This window comes from Cherax quadricarinatus, chromosome 35 (genome assembly GCF_038502225.1).
Source record: "Cherax quadricarinatus isolate ZL_2023a chromosome 35, ASM3850222v1, whole genome shotgun sequence".
In the NCBI taxonomy this organism is placed as follows: domain Eukaryota; kingdom Metazoa; phylum Arthropoda; class Malacostraca; order Decapoda; family Parastacidae; genus Cherax; species Cherax quadricarinatus.
In genome coordinates, this window is record NC_091326.1 from 23232705 (window position 1) to 23255940 (window position 23236).

General features: G+C 48.1%; 1 protein-coding gene across 1 annotated transcript in view; it reads right to left on the reverse strand.

Annotated features, from left to right (window-relative positions):
* Positions 1-23236, reverse strand: part of LOC128695107 (uncharacterized) — a gene marked incomplete at its 5' end in the record, with an annotated part of 115053 nt that overhangs the window by 66923 nt on the left and 24894 nt on the right. The window contains 1 exon segment of the mRNA XM_053785521.2: positions 6334-6600. Within this exon segment, the coding sequence (XP_053641496.2) occupies positions 6334-6600 (267 nt within the window).

Sequence of the window (23236 nt, forward strand, 5' to 3'; positions counted from 1 at the left end):
TACCAACAACAATAAGGTAACTTTAAAATTAATACTCGAGACACCTGAGGAGGCCAAACTTGTGTGTCAAAATGGCTTCAAATGTTTCAGTACCAGATGCACATCTGACCAAATTTCTATGGAACGCTTTGTCAGTGTGACACAATGTTTCAAGTGTTATGCCTTTGGTCATAACAACAACAAATGCAGTACACAAGGGCAAATTTGTAGCATTTGCTCTGGCCAACATTCCTATCGTGATTGTACCAATAAAAATACACCTAAATGTGTCCTCTGTAATGGAAAATATCATGCTGTTTCTGCTATTTGTCCTGAAAGAAAAAAGGAAATGCAGAAAATTCTTGACGCCAAGAAACTATCCACATCTAAGAAGACCACTCCCCAGGCACCGCCAACCATGTCCCAAACTTCCTTCCCAGCTCTGCCTGGATCAAGTGGGACTCCTCAGGTCTCTACCAATGGTTCCAATGTTTGGAATTCTGCCCCTCTTGGAGCGCCCCAATCTAACCCTCACTTACAACAGACACAACAACAAGGTTCAGTCGCATCTCATATGTCTCAGGTATCGACAGACGGGGATATAACGAGAGCACAACTAATGTACTTGGTGGCCAAAGACACAGCAGGTGGTGACATTCAACTCTGCTCTCAGGTTTTAAATGATCTGTTAATGGCTAATGGGATCACTCCCATCATTATCCCTGAAAATGTGAAGGCTATTATGACCCAGCCTTCTCATAACAAGAAGTATGTACCATACTCTACATCTAAAAATAAGCCTAAGTCATCCCTGGCCCAGGGATCGCCCTCCTCGCAAACCCAGGTTGTCAACTCCTCTCAACCCGATAAGTCAACACCTGAACATAACAATGCCCCAGAAAGTGGTGCCTACTCTCTCGCTTTTGTAGCTGATCCTGTTGAACAGGAACTTTCCCAAGGTAACTCACCTTGCCTATCTAATATTCCCTTGGAGCCTACACAGTCTCCCATTAACTCTCACGAGCCTCTGCTTCCTGAAACTGAGAATAGCATACCTCAGTTTTATGATGATGACTCTAACGATTCTAATGAGTCTATTAATATTACTGCCTCTAGTGAAGATGATGGCATTTTTAATACACAAGCATCCACGCAAAAGTTCTCTCCTCCCCTTGACGAGTCCAGCAGGGATAGTGTAGATACAACACATGACATTACTTGCAGGCGTTCAGAACGCAGTGTACGAGCGAAGAAAAAGCAATAATGGGGATTACAATTTTCCAACTTAATGTTCAACATTTCTTTAATAACCGTTACCTTCTTGAGGTTGAACTACATAACTACAATCCCGATGTTATACTTTTGAACGAGACAGCTGCAAGAGTTGATCAACATATTAAATTACGTGGATACTGTACTGTGGAGAAATCGAGAGGACCCTTTAGTGGTGTAGCCATCTTGGTTAAATTAGGCTATACATTTAAAAATAATCATGTTGATGAAGATAACATTCTTGCAATAGAAATGACAACGTCTCATGGACAACTAGTGATAGGAACTGGATATTTTCCCCCGAGACAGCCATATATAGAGTCAATTCCTCTACATAGGATATCAAGCAGAAATATTCCAACAATTCTAGCTGGAGATTTTAATGTTCATCACTCTGCCCTCTTCAACTGTGGAGCTGGTATTCCACTGGGTGACTTAAAAGGAAAACAACTCTTTAATATCATGACAGCTATAAACTTGTCATTTCAAGGCCCATTCTTCAAATCGTACATTGGACCTCATCCAGGAACACCAGATATAGTACTGACAAACAGGGACTGTGACATCTTTCACTGTCGTATATCTCCTGGTGGAAATGTAGGATCTGACCATATCCCTGTTATAATACAACTACAAACTTCTCCATTTAGAATACCTGTAACTCCTAAACCCAATCTTAACACCCTAGGATTTGACCCCTTCAGGGCATATCTGGGTGAGGATGAAATTGTGTCTTTGGAAAATCTACCTTCCAGTGCAATTGATGATGCAATCAGGTCCCTGCACAATCGAATAATTGAAGCTACCAATGCAACTTGCCAATTAGCTTCCACAAAGATATACCAACAATATAAACCTACTAGAGAAATTAGAGACACTTTAAGAAATTATCAAGCAGAATGTCGAAGGCATCTTCAAACGCGACAACCACCATAACTACACTGCACCGATTAAGGCAAGAATTAATTAACATGATTAGTCAACACAAACGAGACATATGGAAATTTCTAGTTCTTCAAGCTAATCAATATAAACGTGAACCAGCAAAATTTTGGAGTAAGATCCGACAACTTTTAGGGGGAAAGCACAAGGCTCCTAACTACCTAGTTCATACCTTCACTGATGAGGATGATGAAGATGTTGAAATTAAACTTGACGATCCACAGGACCAGGCTAATTTGATGGGTGATGTATGGGAGAAAATTCTCTCTCACAATAACAGTCGTCAATTTAATAATAATCATTATCAGTTAGTAAATGAATGGAGTGATGAGAACTTGGATGATCTACAACCACTACCTTCCATCGATACTTCAACTCTTGAAGATACCCACCCGCTTACTAGACCTATTACATTACTAGAGATAAGTCAGGTTATTGGAAGAATGAGAAATAGAGCCCCTGGCCTCTCTGGAATAACAATGAAACAAATAAAGTACCTACCTAGAAATTGCAAACAGTCCTTGGTAAATATCTTTAATGCCATCTTGGCCTCAGGACATTTTCCAGTTGTTTTTAAGACTGCTAGGATGATCTTTCTTGCTAAGCCCAATAAAGACATCCACCAACCTGGGAACTATAGACCTATATCTTTACTTGAAGTCACTGGAAAAGTTCTTGAGAAAGTCATTTCCAACCGATTGAATTACTATATGGAGTTTAATCACTTTTTTACTGGAAAACAATTTGGCTTTAGAACACATAGAGGTACCAATCATGCAATAAATGTTATTTTTGACACTGTAGCAAGTCTAAAACATCAGGGCAATCTTGCCTTAATTGCCACCAAAGATGTTCATAAAGCTTTTGATAGCTTATGGCATGATGACCTTATATACAAACTCATTGACCTACCAGACCATAACTGGACTTTTCTCAGAGTAATTTATAATTTCTTAACTCAAAGAAAAATCATTCCCACCTTTCATGGCAAGTCGACAGAACCTTTTATACCGACCGCTGGTGTCCCACAAGGTTCTTGTCTTAGTCCACTTCTGTTTAACATTTATGTGAATGACCTTCCTCAACCAGAGTTTAATGACACAATTGTGACACAGTTTGCAGATGATGTTATTCATGTCGTCTCATCAACTCCAGTAACAGGAAAATATAAGTATGAAAGAGTCATAGAAAAAATGAATATTGAACTTCGTCGAACATCTAATTGGGAGAAGAAATGGAGAATTACGACTAATCCTGACAAGGTCCTTGTTAGCACGATAGGATGTTTTGCATCAACCATCGAAGATAAAGGGGGTATCTCCATCAGAGGTACACCTGTAGCCATTAGAAACCCTAACAAGATCTTGGGATATGAAATAGACAGGCTGCTCCACTCAACATCTCATGTAACTAAAAAGATCAACACAGCCAAAGTCGGTCTTAGCAGACTCTTTCGATTCAATCAAGCCCCTCAACATGTCAAAAAACATCTGTATAAAATGATAATAAGACCTATACTCGAATACCCTTGTGTCCCAATGTCATTAACAACAAAGACCAACATGCTACGGTTACAAAGGGTCCAGAATAGAGCTCTTCGCTTTATTACCGATACCAGGAGGAGAGACAGTTAAAATGGCAGATTTACACACACAACAAGATATTACTGCCATAAATGTACGCCTTGACACCCTAAAAAAGAAACAATTTTATACAATGCAAGAACTATACATGCCAGGTAGAGAACATCCTATACAAGTGATAAATACCACCGATTACACCATCAATACTCCTCCTCACAGGACTCAAAGAATGACTCTCCCACAGAGGGTTCGTCGTTTTATACATAAAGATGATTACCATCGACCCATGATTTTGAGCAACCTCCCTGATGAAGAAGATTGGGTAGCACCAGAACCCTTCTATGCATACTGAGAAAATCATCGCCCCCAATTAGGGAGACATCTTAAATAACTTTCTAATGTAAAATTATGCTATTGACTATTGTTGGACACCACCATTAACTTTCTTGTCGTATAAATATCCGTTGTGCAATCGCGAAAAAAAAAAAAAAAAAAAAAAAAAAAAAAAGCAATTGCAACTTGTATAACTACAACCAATTCAGAGTCATGTAGTTATATATCTGTTATATCTATGTGACTCTGATGGGTTAGTATTATACCTCTTAAAGAATATCTTATCAATTCACATACACTGTTTAAATTGCACCAAAGTGGTTGGTCCACTTACCTTTATATCCTACCTCTCCCCCCCCCTCCCACCCTTTTCCAATATTTCCATCCTTACCCATCCTTCTTCCTTACCCATCTTACCAAAGCTCTGGTCATCAGAAGCAAGAAGAAGCAAGTCTTTGGTGAATTTGAGAATTTCTTCAGAAGGTGGCGATGCTGGAAATGTGAATGATGGCATGTTATTTAATGCAAATAACTCGTTGATGGTAGAGTTAAAAGATCCAGGTACAGCCATGTTCTGCATGTGAGCGTATAGTAGACAATAGTGGATCTTGGTTACGTCACATGTTGGAGGAGTGATGGTGGTGGAGGCGGGTTGAGATGCTTGAAGTAATTTTGTAGTGTCTGCTTGTAACTTTGCAATTGCGGCATACGTTGGTGTGTTGTTGGTAGATTTTTTCTTTGTTGCATCATGTTGTTTCTTCATAATATAATTTCTTGTAGGACATTTTGCTGCCAGTGTATGGTGATCATTACTTTTGCAGTTTAAACACGTTGTGTTGGAGCAGCAGCGGTGCAGGAACTGAAGGTGTGTCCCTCACTACCACATGTAGTGCAGAACTTCTTGTCTTTTACTGGACATGCTTTGGTGGTGTGAAGATAAGAATAGCAGTTCCAGCAATGTTGGATGTAGTGGTATCTCTCTGCTTCTATGTAGGTGGGACTGATGTAGTAGTAGTAGACAGCAAGACCTTCGTTCAGGGCAGTGGCAGCCATGTTCACGTCGGTAAAGGTGACCTTGAGCATAGACGATGCATTCGGGATTTTGGTAATGCTATCAACAGTAGCACAAGTATTTTGCGTTTCAATGGATGACTTGAGTTCAGCAATTGATTCAGAAGTCAGAATCTTGTCCAATTTTTTTAGGAATACTGATTTTCTTGCCCTGAGGGCAGGAGAGGATGTAACAGTAAATCCTTGAGCAGTAAGAGTAGTGGTGGCTTCTGTGGTGAGTAACTTCTCTGCTTCAGCATCATCGTGACATACAACAATGAATGCTTCTTTCAGTGACAAAATAGCATTGAATTTCACTTGCAATGCTTCCTGCACAACAGTGGCAAGAACAAGCTTCGTTGAATCATCAACGGTACCACTTTTTGGCTTGATCTTTACACGATTTGCGTAGCTCATCGTGTAAGTCAAGGCGAAGACGACGCTGGTAAAGGTTCCCCTCCCCAACGGGGATCGTAGGGAGACAGAATAAGTAAGGAGAGCTGCTATGACCTGCCAGGGCGAGAGTCAAAAGCAGAATCGTGTCTGTGTATCTGTGTATCCCAATGACGCTACCTGGGAGTTCCACTCATCTACAGTTCTATTACTAAATCAATACTTCTCCTAAATACTTTTTAAATCCAAGTTTTTCGGACAGATTGTATATATGTTGGTAGAATTACCGACAATATATAAAGTAAAAGGACACAAGTGCAACTAATGGGACATTTTATTGCTGAAACAGCAAGAAACCTCGACACCCGCCTCAATGAACACATTTATGCATGTAGGAACGATTACTTGAATAACGTCTGCGTACAACACCGAAATTCCACCAATCATCTCATGAAATTCAGCGTGGCTGAGGGACTGATCACCTCAACTCTTGATCTTCACCATTTTTCTTTGCATTGGACAGACGAAGCCACAATAAAGAAATCCAGATGTTGCACAAGTGTCTCACTCTTCACTTTGTCGGTTTTGTAAATCGTTTACATCATAAGTAAAAGGTATGAGGCAGATTTCCCATACGTCCCACCTCTCCCAAGGTTCGCCCTAGGTCCTCTCGGCTGTAAATCTAACGTGTTATTGCTGCGCTACGAGGTACGTAACACGTAAGTGGTATATGTTACTCCTGCAACCTTCTGCCCTGGTCAGGATAAACACAAAATCTTACCATCAAAAGGGACACTGGCTGACATGACAGCGTAGCCATCCTGATCGAGGAGGACCACAAGAATGGTGACCTGGGAGCTCTGTAGCCCGTCTGTGATCACTACACTGCACTGATTGTCTTCCCCAGTACACTGAAACTGGTTGTCGAAGACGGTATTGTCGGTGGGGTTGATGACCACTACCTCCACCTGGGTAGCCTCGTCAGAGTAACTAACTTCTAAACTGTTTTCCTCCTGGTACAACACCAGCTTCGGCGTGTCTGTCAGATCTGCAATAAAGGTGCAATGATTTAAGCCCTATTATTATTACATTAATGGGAGCATGGGAAGGAACACAAAACAATAGGGGTGATAAGAGCGACTGGGGAATTGGAGGCATTCAGGTTCGATCCCCAAAAATGGAGGACAGGTTCAAATATCTAGATACAGAACCCATTATTGGGACAGGAGTAAATTGTGTGATTATCTCATAATATGTCTTAGTCTCCGACTTAATTAATGTAATTTGGGGTTCTTTCTTTACACAAAAGTTTCCTTCTAACTCCGGCAACCATCCAGGTATGGTGTTACCTTGCTACTCTTACTAAACAACCATCCAGCTATGGTGTTACCTTGCTACTCTTACAAAACAACCATCCAGCTATGGTGTTACCTTGCTACTCTTACAAAACAACCATCCAGCTATGGTGTTACCTTGCTACTCTTACAAAACAACCATCCAGCTATGGTGTTACCTTGCTACTCTTACAAAACAACCATCCAGCTATGGTGTTACCTTGCTACTCTTACAAAACAACCATCCAGCTATGGTGTTACCTTGCTACTCTTACAAAACAACCATCCAGCTATGGTGTTACCTTGCTACTCTTACAAAACAACCATCCAGCTATGGTGTTACCTTGCTACTCTTACAAAACAGCTGTTGTTTTATAAGGCTATTACTGCAAGTGTGCTCCGTGAGTGAATGTGGTTTCGCCAAATTCTCCACTTCAGTTTATGATTACCGCTGAAATTCATAATGGATGATACACCTAGGAAGCGTGAAAGTATTGTAGCTCTTAGAAAACATGCTGATTTCGGTATCAGACAGATCGCCGAAAATTGGAGCATAGCAAAGTTAACTGTTGGTCGGACTCTGAGGATCCCAAGAAAACCAACAAAGATCTGCAGAGAGATATGGCTCAGTTGACGTAAATGTTGATTCTTCAACTATTCGACGAAGGCTCCTTTAAGCTGGGAGAACCTCCAGAAGCCGGTAAAGAAACAATTATTGACTGTTGCTACGAAGGAAAAACGGCTGCAGTGGGATGAACAATAGATGAATGGAGAAAAGTTATATTTTCAGCTGTGACGCATTTTGAAGTACATGAATACAGATCAGTGGTGGTGAGAAGGAGCAAAGGCGAACCTCTTCGCATTGGGGTAGTTTTACTGCTAAAGGCCGTGGAAGACTTGTTATTGTTGCGGGAACGATAAACAGTGACAAATACAAGGCAATCCTTGCAACTCATTTCTTTCCCTTCGTGAATACAGACTTTTCTGATGGAGAAGACATTTTTCACCAGGATTTTGCTCCATGCCACACTTCCAGAAAAATATTGACATTCTTCGAAGAGAGTTGACTAAGAGTTCTAAATTGGCCTGGAAACTCTTGACCTCTACCCAACTGAGAATCTATAAGACATAACCAAACTCAGGCTCTCTAATCAGGACTGTTCAAATGTGGAGAAGCTAATTGTTGCTGTTATTAGGAATTATCTGTCATATCACTGTCGTGTATTTTCTAACTAAATATTAATTTTCCAAATGAACGTCTTATTTCATTACTGTTTCAGTTAATATGAAGACTACTGTAGGTACCCTAAAACATATTAAAATTTTATTTAAGAAATTCTTGAAGACTTAGAGTTTTGATAATTTTATTAATGCCCGATATACCCATCCTGTGGGTGTCAGACACCCCATACCCATCCTGTGAGAGGTAGACACCCCATACCCATCCTGTGGGTGTCAGACACCCCATACCCATCCAGTGAGAGGTAGACACCCCATACCCATCCAGTGAGAGGTAGACACCCCATACCCATCCAGTGAGAGGTAGACACCCCATACCCATCCAGTGAGAGGTAGACACCCCATACCCATCCAGTGAGATGTAGACACCCCATACCCATCCAGTGAGAGGTAGACACCCCATACCCATCCAGTGAGAGGTAGACACCCCATACCCATCCTGTGAGAGGTAGTCAACCTATACCTATCCTGTGAGAGATAGACACACCATACCCATCCTGTGAGAGGTAGTCACCCAATACCCATCATGTGAGAGGTCGATATCCCATACACATTCTGTGAGAGGTAGACATCCCATACCCATCCAGTGAGGGTAGACACCCCATACCCATCCTGTGAGAGGTAGTCACCCTATACCCATCCTGTGAGAGGTAATCACCCTATACCCATCGTGAGAGTGGTAGTTACCCCATACCCATCCTGTGAGTGATATTCACACCACACCCATCCTGTGAAAGGTAGTCACCCTATGCCCATTCTGTGGGTGGTAGTCACCCCATACCCATTCTGTGAGTGGTAGTCAAGCCATACCCATCCTGTGGGTGGAAGTGACCCCATACCCATCATGTGAGTGGTAGTCACCCGATACCCATCCTGTGGGTGGTAGTCATCCCACACCCATCCTGTGAGTGGTAGTCTCCCCACACACATCCTGCGAGAGGTAGTCACCCTATACCCATCCTGTGAGAGGTAGTCACCCCATACCCATCATGAGAGGTAGTCACCCCATACCCATCCTGTGAGAGGTAGTCACCCTATACCCATCCTGTGAGAGGTAGATACCCCATACCCATTCTGTGAGAGGAAGACATCCCATACCCATCCAGTGAGAGGTAGACACCCCATACCCATCCTGTGAGAGGTAGTCACCCCATACTCATCCTGTGAGAGGCAGTCAACCTATACTCATCCTGTGAGAGGTAGACACCCCATACCCATCCTGTGAGAGGTAGACACCCCATACCCATCCTGTGAGTGGTAGTCACCCCATACCCATCGTGTGAGTGGTAGTTACCCAATACCCATCCTGTGAGTAGTATTCACACCACACCCATCCTGTGAAAGGTAGTCACCCTATGCCCATTCTGTGGGTGGTAGTCACCCCAAACCCATTCTGTGGGTGGTAGTCAAGCCATACCTATCCTGTGGGTGGAAGTCACCCCATACCCATCATGTGAGTGGTAGTCACCCGATACCCATCTTGTGGGTAGTAGACACCCCATACCTATCCTGTGGGTAGTAGTCATCCCACTCCCATCCTGTGAGTGGTAGTCTCCCCACACCCATCCTGCGAGAGGTAGTCACCCTATACCCATCATGTGAGTGGTAGTCACCCCACACCCATCTTGTAAGTGGTAGTCACCCCATACCCATTCTGTGGGTGGTAGTCAAGCCATACCCATCCTGTGGGTGGTAGTCGCTCCATACCCATCCTGTGAGTGGTAGTCACCCGATACCCATCCTGTGGGTAGTAGACACCCCATACCCATCATGTGGGTGGTAGAGATCCCATACCCATCCTGTGAGTGGTAGTCACCCCATACCCATCGTGTGAGTTGTAGTTTCCCCATACCCATCCTGTGAGAGGTAGACACCCTAAAACTATCCTGTGAGAGGTAGTCACCCTATGCCCATTTTGTGAGTGGTAGTCACCGCATACCCATCGTGTGAGTGGTAGTTACCCCATAACCATCCTGTGAGTGGTATTCACACCACACCCATCCTGTGAGAGGTAGTCACCCTATAGCTATCCTGTGACTGGTAATCATCCCATAACCATTCTGTGGGTGGTAGTCAAGCCATACCCATCCTGTGGGTGGAAGTCACCCCATACCCATCATGTGAGTGGCAGTCACCCGATACCCATCTTGTGGGTAGTAGACACAGCATACCCATCCTGTGGGTGGTAGTCATCACACACCCATCCTGTGAGTGGTAGTCTCCCCACACCCATCCTGTGAGAGGTAGTCACCCTATACCGATCCTGTGAGTGCTAGTCACCCCACATCCATCCTGTGAATGGTAGTCACCCCATACCCATTCTGTGGGTGGTAGTCACCCCATACCCATCCTGTGGGTGGTAGTCGCCCCATACCCATAGTGTGAGTGGTAGTCACCCGATACCCATCCTGTGGGTGGTAGAGACCCCATACTCATCCTGTGAGTGGTAGTCACCCCATACCCATCATGTGAGTGGTAGACACCCCATACCTATCCTGTGAGTGGTAGTCACCCCACACCCATTATGTGAGTGGTAGTCACCCGATACCCATCCTGTGGGTAGTAGACAACCCATACCCATCCTGTGGGTGGTAGTCGCCCCACACCCATCCTGTGAGTGGTAGTCTCCCCACACTCATCCTGTGAGTGGTAGTCACCCCATACCCATCCTGTGGGTGGTAGTCAAGCCATACCCATCCTGTGGGTGGTAGTCACCCCATACCCATCCTGTGAGTGGTAGTCACCCGATACCCATCCTGTGGGTAATAGACACCCCATACCCATCCTGTGGGTGGTAGTTGCCCCATACCCATCCTGTGAGTGGTAGTCTTCCCACACTCATCCTGTGAGTGGTAGTCACCCCATACCCATCCTGTGGGTGGTAGTCAAGCCATACCAATCCTGTGGGTGGTAGTCACCCCATATCCATCCTGTGAGTGGTAGTCACCCGATACCCATCCTGTGGGTAATAGACACCCCATACCCATCCTGTGAGTGGTAGAGACCCCATACCTATCCTGTGAGTGGTAGTCACCCCACACCTATCCTGTGAGTGGTAGACACCCTATACTTATCCTGTGGGTGGTAGTCACTCCAAAGTCATCCTGTGAGTGGTAGTCACCCTATACCCATCTGGTGAGTGGTAGTCACCCATACCCATCCTGTGAGTGGCAGTCACCCCATACCCATCCTGTGAGTGGAAGACACCCCATGCCCATCCTGTGGGTGGTAGTCACCCCACACCCATCCTGTGAGTGGTGGTCACCCTATACCCATTCTGTGAGTGGTAGTCACCCCATACCTATCCTGTGGGTGGTAGTCACCCCATACCGATCCTGTGAGTGGTAGTCACCCCACACTCATCCTGTGAGTGGTAGTCACTCCACACTCATCCTGTGAGTGGTAGTCACCCCACACTCATCCTGTGAGTGGTAGTCACTCCACACTCATCCTGTGAGTGGTAGTCACTCCACACTCATCCTGTGAGTGGTAGTCACTGCACACTCATCCTGTGAGTGGTAGTCACTCCACACTCATCCTGTGAGTGGTAGTCACTCCACACTCATCCTGTGAGTGGTAGTCACTCCACACTCATCCTGTGAGTGGTAGTCACTCCACACTCATCCTGTGAGTGGTAGTCACTGCACACTCGTCCTGTGAGTGGTAGTCACTCCACACTCATCCTGTGAGTGGTAGTCACTCCACACTCATCCTGTGAGTGGTAGTCACCCCTCACCCATCCTGTGAGTGGTAGTCACTGCACACTCATCCTGTGAGTGGTAGTCACTCCACACTCATCCTGTGAGTGGTAGTCACTCCACACTCGTCCTGTGAGTGGTAGTCACTCCACTCTCATCCTGTGAGTGGTAGTCACTCCACACTCATCCTGTGAGTGGTAGTCACTGCACACTCATCCTGTGAGTGGTAGTCACTGCACACTCATCCTGTGAGTGGTAGTCATTGCACACTCATCCTGTGAGTGGTAGTCACTGCACACTCATCCTGTGAGTGGTAGTCACTCCACACTCATCCTGTGAGTAGTAGTCACTGCACACTCATCCTGTGAGTGGTAGTCACTGCACACTCATCCTGTGAGTGGTAGTCACTCCACACTCATCCTCTGAGTGGTAGTCACTCCACACTCATCCTGTGAGTGGTAGTCACTCCACACTCATCCTGTGAGTGGTAGTCACTCCACACTCATCCTGTGAGTGGTAGTCACTCCACACTCATCCTGTGAGTGGTAGTCACTCCACACTCATCCTGTGAGTGGTAGTCACTGCACACTCATCCTGTGAGTGGTAGTCACTGCACACTCATCCTGTGAGTGGTAGTCACTCCACACTCATCCTGTGAGTGGTAGTCACTGCACACTCATCCTGTGAGTGGTAGTCACTCCACACTCATCCTGTGAGTGGTAGTCACTCCACACTCATCCTGTGAGTGGTAGTCACTCCACACTCGTCCTGTGAGTGGTAGTCACTCCACACTCATCCTGTGAGTGGTAGTCACTCCACACTCATCCTGTGAGTGGTAGTCACTCCACACTCATCCTGTGAGTGGTAGTCACTCCACACTCATCCTGTGAGTGGTAGTCACTCCACACTCATCCTGTGAGTGGTAGTCACTCCACACTCATCCTGTGAGTGGTAGTCACTCCACACTCATCCTGTGAGTGGTAGTCACTCCACACTCATCCTGTGAGTGGTAGTCACTCCACACTCATCCTGTGAGTGGTAGTCACTGCACACTCATCCTGTGAGTGGTAGTCATTGCACACTCATCCTGTGAGTGGTAGTCACTCCACACTCATCCTGTGAGTGGTAGTCACTCCACACTCATCCTGTGAGTGGTAGTCACTCCACACTCATCCTGTGAGTGGTAGTCACTCCACACTCATCCTGTGAGTGGTAGTCACTGCACACTCATCCTGTGAGTGGTAGTCACTGCACACTCATCCTGTGAGTGGTAGTCACTCCACACTCATCCTGTGAGTGGTAGTCACTCCACACTCATCCTGTGAGTGGTAGTCACTCCACACTCATCCTGTGAGTGGTAGTCACTCCACACTCATCCTGTGAGTGGTAGTCACTCCACACTCATCCTGTGAGTGGTAGTCACTCCACACTCATCCTGTGAGTGGTAGTCACTCCACACTCATCCTGTGAGTGGTAGTCACTCCACACTCATCCTGTGAGTGGTAGTCACTCCACACTCATCCTGTGAGTGGTAGTCACTCCACACTCATCCTGTGAGTGGTAGTCACTCCACACTCATCCTGTGAGTGGTAGTCACTCCACACTCATCCTGTGAGTGGTAGTCACTCCACACTCATCCTGTGAGTGGTAGTCACTCCACACTCATCCTGTGAGTGGTAGTCACTCCACACTCATCCTGTGAGTGGTAGTCACTCCACACTCATCCTGTGAGTGGTAGTCACTCCACACTCATCCTGTGAGTGGTAGTCACTGCACACTCATCCTGTGAGTGGTAGTCACTCCACACTCATCCTGTGAGTGGTAGTCACTCCACACTCATCCTGTGAGTGGTAGTCACTCCACACTCATCCTGTGAGTGGTAGTCACTCCACACTCGTCCTGTGAGTGGTAGTCACTCCACACTCATCCTGTGAGTGGTAGTCACTCCACACTCATCCTGTGAGTGGTAGTCACTCCACACTCATCCTGTGAGTGGTAGTCACTCCACACTCATCCTGTGAGTGGTAGTCACTCCACACTCATCCTGTGAGTGGTAGTCACTCCACACTCATCCTGTGAGTGGTAGTCACTCCACACTCATCCTGTGAGTGGTAGTCACTCCACACTCATCCTGTGAGTGGTAGTCACTCCACACTCATCCTGTGAGTGGTAGTCACCCCACACTCATCCTGTGAGTGGTAGTCACTCCACACTCATCCTGTGAGTGGTAGTCACCCCACACTCATCCTGTGAGTGGTAGTCACCCCACACTCATCCTGTGAGTGGTAGTCACTCCACACTCATCCTGTGAGTGGTAGTCACTCCACACTCATCCTGTGAGTGGTAGTCACTCCACACTCATCCTGTGAGTGGTAGTCACTCCACACTCATCCTGTGAGTGGTATTCACTCCACACTCATCCTGTGAGTGGTAGTCACTCCACACTCATCCTGTGAGTGGTATTCACTCCACACTCATCCTGTGAGTGGTAGTCACTCCATACCCATCCTGTGAGTGGTAGTCACTCCACACTCATCCTGTGAGTGGTAGTCACCCACACCCATCCTGTGAGAGGTAGTCACCCATACCCATCATGTGAGTGGTAGTCACCCACACCCATCTTGTAAGTGGTAGTCACCCCATACCCATTCTGTGGGTGGTAGTCAGCCATACCCATCCTGTGGGTGGTAGTCGCTCCATACCCATCCTGTGAGTGGTAGTCACCCACCCATCCTGTGGGTAGTAGACACCCCATACCCATCCTGTGAGTGGTAGTCACTCCTGTGAGTGGAAGACACCACTCATCCTGTGAGTGGTAGTCACCCACACCCATCCTGTGGGTGGTGGTCACCCTATACCCATTCTGTGAGTGGTAGTCACCCCATACCTATCCTGTGGGTGGTAGTCACCCCACACTCATCCTGTGAGTGGTAGTCACTCCACACTCATCCTGTGAGTGGTAGTCACTCCACACTCATCCTGTGAGTGGTAGTCACTCCACACTCATCCTGTGAGTGGTAGTCACTCCACACTCATCCTGTGAGTGGTAGTCACTCCACACTCATCCTGTGAGTGGTAGTCACTCCACACTCCTCCTGTGAGTGGTAGTCACTCCACACTCATCCTGTGAGTGGTAGTCACTCCACACTCATCCTGTGAGTGGTAGTCACTCCACACTCATCCTGTGAGTGGTAGTCACTCCACACTCATCCTGTGAGTGGTAGTCACTCCACACTCATCCTGTGAGTGGTAGTCACTCCACACTCATCCTGTGAGTGGTAGTCACTCCACACTCATCCTGTGAGTGGTAGTCACTCCACACTCATCCTGTGAGTGGTAGTCACTCCACACTCATCCTGTGAGTGGTAGTCACTCCACACTCATCCTGTGAGTGGTAGTCACTCCACACTCATCCTGTGAGTGGTAGTCACTCCACACTCATCCTGTGAGTGGTAGTCACTCCACACTCATCCTGTGAGTGGTAGTCACTCCACACTCATCCTGTGAGTGGTAGTCACTCCACACTCATCCTGTGAGTGGTAGTCACTCCACACTCGTCCTGTGAGTGGTAGTCACTCCACACTCATCCTGTGAGTGGTAGTCACTCCACACTCATCCTGTGAGTGGTAGTCACTCCACACTCATCCTGTGAGTGGTAGTCACTCCACACTCATCCTGTGAGTGGTAGTCACTCCACACTCATCCTGTGAGTGGTAGTCACTCCACACTCATCCTGTGAGTGGTAGTCACTCCACACTCATCCTGTGAGTGGTAGTCACTCCACACTCATCCTGTGAGTGGTAGTCACTGCACACTCATCCTGTGAGTGGTAGTCACTCCACACTCATCCTGTGAGTGGTAGTCACTCCACACTCATCCTGTGAGTGGTAGTCACTCCACACTCATCCTGTGAGTGGTAGTCACTCCACACTCATCCTGTGAGTGGTAGTCACTCCACACTCATCCTGTGAGTGGTAGTCACTCCACACTCATCCTGTGAGTGGTAGTCACTCCACACTCATCCTGTGAGTGGTAGTCACTCCACACTCATCCTGTGAGTGGTAGTCACTCCACACTCATCCTGTGAGTGGTAGTCACTGCACACTCATCCTGTGAGTGGTAGTCACTCACCACACTCATCCTGTGAGTGGTAGTCACTCCACACTCATCCTGTGAGTGGTAGTCACTCCACACTCATCCTGTGAGTGGTAGTCACTCCACACTCATCCTGTGAGTGGTAGTCACTCCACACTCATCCTGTGAGTGGTAGTCACTCCACACTCATCCTGTGAGTGGTAGTCACTCCACACTCATCCTGTGAGTGGTAGTCACTCCACACTCATCCTGTGAGTGGTAGTCACTCCACACTCATCCTGTGAGTGGTAGTCACTCCACACTCATCCTGTGAGTGGTAGTCACTCCACACTCATCCTGTGAGTGGTAGTCACTCCACACTCATCCTGTGAGTGGTAGTCACTGCACACTCATCCTGTGAGTGGTAGTCACTCCACACTCATCCTGTGAGTGGTAGTCACTCCACACTCATCCTGTGAGTGGTAGTCACTCCACACTCATCCTGTGAGTGGTAGTCACTCCACACTCATCCTGTGAGTGGTAGTCACTCCACACTCATCCTGTGAGTGGTAGTCACTCCACACTCATCCTGTGAGTGGTAGTCACTCCACACTCATCCTGTGAGTGGTAGTCACTCCACACTCATCCTGTGAGTGGTAGTCACTCCACACTCATCCTGTGAGTGGTAGTCACTCCACACTCATCCTGTGAGTGGTAGTCACTCCACACTCATCCTGTGAGTGGTAGTCACTCCACACTCATCCTGTGAGTGGTAGTCACTCCACACTCATCCTGTGAGTGGTAGTCACTCCACACTCATCCTGTGAGTGGTAGTCACTCCACACTCATCCTGTGAGTGGTAGTCACTCCACACTCATCCTGTGAGTGGTAGTCACTCCACACTCATCCTGTGAGTGGTAGTCACTCCACACTCATCCTGTGAGTGGTAGTCACTCCACACTCATCCTGTGAGTGGTAGTCACTCCACACTCATCCTGTGAGTGGTAGTCACTCCACACTCATCCTGTGAGTGGTAGTCACTCCACACTCATCCTGTGAGTGGTAGTCACTCCACACTCATCCTGTGAGTGGTAGTCACTCCACACTCATCCTGTGAGTGGTAGTCACTCCACACTCATCCTGTGAGTGGTAGTCACTGCACACTCATCCTGTGAGTGGTAGTCACTCCACACTCATCCTGTGAGTGGTAGTCACTCCACACTCATCCTGTGAGTGGTAGTCACTCCACACTCATCCTGTGAGTGGTAGTCACTCCACACTCATCCTGTGAGTGGTAGTCACTCCACACTCATCCTGTGAGTGGTAGTCACTCCACACTCATCCTGTGAGTGGTAGTCACTGCACACTCATCCTGTGAGTGGTAGTCACTCCACACTCATCCTGTGAGTGGTAGTCACTCCACACTCATCCTGTGAGTGGTAGTCACTCCACACTCATCCTGTGAGTGGTAGTCACTAGTCACACACTCATCCTGTGAGTGGTAGTCACTCCACACTCATCCTGTGAGTGGTAGTCACTCCACACTCATCCTGTGAGTGGTAGTCACTCCACACTCATCCTGTGAGTGGTAGTCACTCCACACTCATCCTGTGAGTGGTAGTCACTCCACACTCATCCTGTGAGTGGTAGTCACTCCACACTCATCCTGTGAGTGGTAGTCACTCCACACTCATCCTGTGAGTGGTAGTCACTCCACACTCATCCTGTGAGTGGTAGTCACTCCACACTCATCCTGTGAGTGGTAGTCACTCCACACTCATCCTGTGAGTGGTAGTCACTCCACACTCATCCTGTGAGTGGTAGTCACTCCACACTCATCCTGTGAGTGGTAGTCACTCCACACTCATCCTGTGAGTGGTAGTCACTCCACACTCATCCTGTGAGTGGTAGTCACTCCACACTCATCCTGTGAGTGGTAGTCACTCCACACTCATCCTGTGAGTGGTAGTCACTGTGAGTGGTAGTGCACACTCATCCTGTGAGTGGTAGTCACTCCACACTCATCCTGTGAGTGGTAGTCACTCCACACTCATCCTGTGAGTGGTAGTCACTCCACACTCATCCTGTGAGTGGTAGTCACTCCACACTCATCCTGTGAGTGGTAGTCACTCCACACTCATCCTGTGAGTGGTAGTCACTCCACACTCATCCTGTGAGTGGTAGTCACTCCACACTCATCCTGTGAGTGGTAGTCACTCCACACTCATCCTGTGAGTGGTAGTCACTCCACACTCATCCTGTGAGTGGTAGTCACTCCACACTCATCCTGTGAGTGGTAGTCACTCCACACTCATCCTGTGAGTGGTAGTCACTCCACACTCATCCTGTGAGTGGTAGTCACTCCACACTCATCCTGTGAGTGGTAGTCACTCCACACTCATCCTGTGAGTGGTAGTCACTCCACACTCATCCTGTGAGTGGTAGTCACTCCACACTCATCCTGTGAGTGGTAGTCACTCCACACTCATCCTGTGAGTGGTAGTCACTCCACACTCATCCTGTGAGTGGTAGTCACTCCACACTCATCCTGTGAGTGGTAGTCACTGCACACTCATCCTGTGAGTGGTAGTCACTCCACACTCATCCTGTGAGTGGTAGTCACTCCACACTCATCCTGTGAGTGGTAGTCACTCCTGTGACTGGTAGTCACTCCACACTCATCCTGTGAGTGGTAGTCACTCCACACTCATCCTGTGAGTGGTAGTCACTGCACACTCATCCTGTGAGTGGTAGTCACTCCACACTCATCCTGTGAGTGGTAGTCACTCCACACTCATCCTGTGAGTGGTAGTCACTGCACACTCATCCTGTGAGTGGTAGTCACTCCACACTCATCCTGTGAGTGGTAGTCACTCCACACTCATCCTGTGAGTGGTAGTCACTCCACACTCATCCTGTGAGTGGTAGTCACTCCACACTCATCCTGTGAGTGGTAGTCACTCCACACTCATCCTGTGAGTGGTAGTCACTGCACACTCATCCTGTGAGTGGTAGTCACTCCACACTCATCCTGTGAGTGGTAGTCACTCCACACTCATCCTGTGAGTGGTAGTCACTAGTCACTCCACACTCATCCTGTGAGTGGTAGTCACTCCACACTCATCCTGTGAGTGGTAGTCACTGCACACTCGTCCTGTGAGTGGTAGTCACTCCACACTCATCCTGTGAGTGGTAGTCACTCCACACTCATCCTGTGAGTGGTAGTCACTCCACACTCATCCTGTGAGTGGTAGTCACTCCACACTCATCCTGTGAGTGGTAGTCACTCCACACTCATCCTGTGAGTGGTAGTCACTCCACACTCATCCTGTGAGTGGTAGTCACTCCACACTCATCCTGTGAGTGGTAGTCACTCCACACTCATCCTGTGAGTGGTAGTCACTCCACACTCATCCTGTGAGTGGTAGTCACTCCACACTCATCCTGTGAGTGGTAGTCACTCCACACTCATCCTGTGAGTGGTAGTCACTCCACACTCATCCTGTGAGTGGTAGTCACTCCACACTCATCCTGTGAGTGGTAGTCACTCCACACTCATCCTGTGAGTGGTAGTCACTGCACACTCATCCTGTGAGTGGTAGTCACTCCACACTCATCCTGTGAGTGGTAGTCACTCCACACTCATCCTGTGAGTGGTAGTCACTCCACACTCATCCTGTGAGTGGTAGTCACTGCACACTCATCCTGTGAGTGGTAGTCACTCCACACTCATCCTGTGAGTGGTAGTCACTCCACACTCATCCTGTGAGTGGTAGTCACTGCACACTCATCCTGTGAGTGGTAGTCACTGCACACTCATCCTGTGAGTGGTAGTCACTCCACACTCATCCTGTGAGTGGTAGTCACTCCACACTCATCCTGTGAGTGGTAGTCACTCCACACTCATCCTGTGAGTGGTAGTCACTCCACACTCATCCTGTGAGTGGTAGTCACTCCACACTCATCCTGTGAGTGGTAGTCACTCCACACTCATCCTGTGAGTGGTAGTCACTCCACACCCATCCTGTGAGTGGTAGTCACTCCACACTCATCCTGTGAGTGGTAGTCACTCCACACTCATCCTGTGAGTGGTAGTCACTCCACACTCATCCTGTGAGTGGTAGTCACTCCACACTCATCCTGTGAGTGGTAGTCACTGCACACTCATCCTGTGAGTGGTAGTCACTCCACACTAGTCCTGTGAGTGGTAGTCACTCCACACTCATCCTGTGAGTGGTAGTCACTCCACACTCATCCTGTGAGTGGTAGTCACTCCACACTCATCCTGTGAGTGGTAGTCACTGCACACTCATCCTGTGAGTGGTAGTCACTCCACACTCATCCTGTGAGTGGTAGTCACTCCACACTCATCCTGTGAGTGGTAGTCACTCCACACTCGTCCTGTGAGTGGTAGTCACTCCACACTCATCCTGTGAGTGGTAGTCACTCCACACTCATCCTGTGAGTGGTAGTCACTGCACACTCATCCTGTGAGTGGTAGTCACTGCACACTCATCCTGTGAGTGGTAGTCACTGCACACTCATCCTGTGAGTGGTAGTCACTCCACACTCATCCTGTGAGTGGTAGTCACTGCACACTCATCCTGTGAGTGGTAGTCACTCCACACTCATCCTGTGAGTGGTAGTCACTCCACACTCATCCTGTGAGTGGTAGTCACTCCACACTCATCCTGTGAGTGGTAGTCACTGCACACTCATCCTGTGAGTGGTAGTCACTCCACACTCATCCTGTGAGTGGTAGTCACTGCACACTCATCCTGTGAGTGGTAGTCACTCCACACTCATCCTGTGAGTGGTAGTCACTCCACACTCATCCTGTGAGTGGTAGTCACTGCACACTCATCCTGTGAGTGGTAGTCACTCCACACTCATCCTGTGAGTGGTAGTCACTCCACACTCATCCTGTGAGTGGTAGTCACTGCACACTCATCCTGTGAGTGGTAGTCACTCCACACTCATCCTGTGAGTGGTAGTCACTCCACACTCATCCTGTGAGTGGTAGTCACTCCACACTCATCCTGTGAGTGGTAGTCACTCCACACTCATCCTGTGAGTGGTAGTCACTCCACACTCATCCTGTGAGTGGTAGTCACTGCACACTCATCCTGTGAGTGGTAGTCACTCCACACTCATCCTGTGAGTGGTAGTCACTCCACACTCATCCTGTGAGTGGTAGTCACTGCACACTCATCCTGTGAGTGGTAGTCACTCCACACTCATCCTGTGAGTGGTAGTCACTCCACACTCATCCTGTGAGTGGTAGTCACTGCACACTCATCCTGTGAGTGGTAGTCACTCCACACTCATCCTGTGAGTGGTAGTCACTGCACACTCATCCTGTGAGTGGTAGTCACTCCACACTCATCCTGTGAGTGGTAGTCACTCCACACTCATCCTGTGAGTGGTAGTCACTGCACACTCATCCTGTGAGTGGTAGTCACTGCACACTCATCCTGTGAGTGGTAGTCACTCCACACTCATCCTGTGAGTGGTAGTCACTCCACACTCATCCTGTGAGTGGTAGTCACTCCACACTCATCCTGTGAGTGGTAGTCACTGCACACTCATCCTGTGAGTGGTAGTCACTGCACACTCATCCTGTGAGTGGTAGTCACTCCACACTCATCCTGTGAGTGGTAGTCACTCCACACTCATCCTGTGAGTGGTAGTCACTCCACACTCATCCTGTGAGTGGTAGTCACTCCACACTCATCCTGTGAGTGGTAGTCACTCCACACTCATCCTGTGAGTGGTAGTCACTGCACACTCATCCTGTGAGTGGTAGTCACTCCACACTCATCCTGTGAGTGGTAGTCACTCCACACTCATCCTGTGAGTGGTAGTCACTGCACACTCATCCTGTGAGTGGTAGTCACTCCACACTAATCCTGTGAGTGGTAGTCACTCCACACTCATCCTGTGAGTGGTAGTCACTCCACACTCATCCTGTGAGTGGTAGTCACTCCACACTCATCCTGTGAGTGGTAGTCACTCCACACTCATCCTGTGAGTGGTAGTCACTCCACACTCATCCTGTGAGTGGTAGTCACTCCACACTCATCCTGTGAGTGGTAGTCACTCCACACTCATCCTGTGAGTGGTAGTCACTCCACACTCGTCCTGTGAGTGGTAGTCACTCCACACTCGTCCTGTGAGTGGTAGTCACTCCACACTCATCCTGTGAGTGGTAGTCACTCCACACTCATCCTGTGAGTGGTAGTCACTTCACACTCGTCCTGTGAGTGGTAGTCACTCCACACTCATCCTGTGAGTGGTAGTCTCCCCACACCCATCCTGCGAGAGGTAGTCACCCTATACCCATCATGTGAGTGGTAGTCACCCCACACCCATCTTGTAAGTGGTAGTCACCCCATACACATTCTGTGGGTGGTAGTCAAGCCATACCCATCCTGTGGGTGGTAGTCGCTCCATACCCATCCTGTGAGTGGTAGTCACCCGATACCCATCCTGTGGGTAGTAGACACCCCATACCCATCATGTGGGTGGTAGAGATTCCATACCCATCCTGTGAGTGGTAGTCACCCCATACCCATCGTGTGAGTTGTAGTTTCCCCATACCCATCCTGTGAGAGGTAGACACCCTAAAACTTTCCTGTGAGAGGAAGTCACCCTATGCCCATCCTGTGAGTGGTAGTCACCGCATACCCATCGTGTGAGTGGTAGTTACCCCATAACCATCCTGTGAGTGGTATTCACACCACACCCATCCTGTGAGAGGTAGTCACCCTATAGCTATCCTGTGACTGGTAATCATCCCATAACCATTCTGTGGGTGGTAGTCAAGCCATACCCATCCTGTGGGTGGAAGTCACCCCATACCCATCATGTGAGTGGCAGTCACCCGATACCCATCTTGTGGGTAGTAGACACAGCATACCCATCCTGTGGGTGGTAGTCATCACACACCCATCCTGTGAGTGGTAGTCTCCCCACACCCATCCTGTGAGAGGTAGTCACCCTATACCGATCCTGTGAGTGCTAGTCACCCCACATCCATCCTGTGAATGGTAGTCACCCCATACCCATTCTGTGGGTGGTAGTCACCCCATACCCATCCTGTGGGTGGTAGTCACCCCACACCAATTATGTGAGTGGTAGTCACCCGATACCCATCCTGTGGGTAGTAGACAACCCATACCCATCCTGTGGGTGGTAGTCGCTCCACACCCATCCTGTGAGTGGTAGTCTCCCCACACTCATCCTGTGAGTGGTAGTCACCCCACACCATCCTGTGAGTGGTAGTCACCACACCCATCCTGTGGGTGGTAGTCACCCCATACCCATCCTGTGAGTGGTA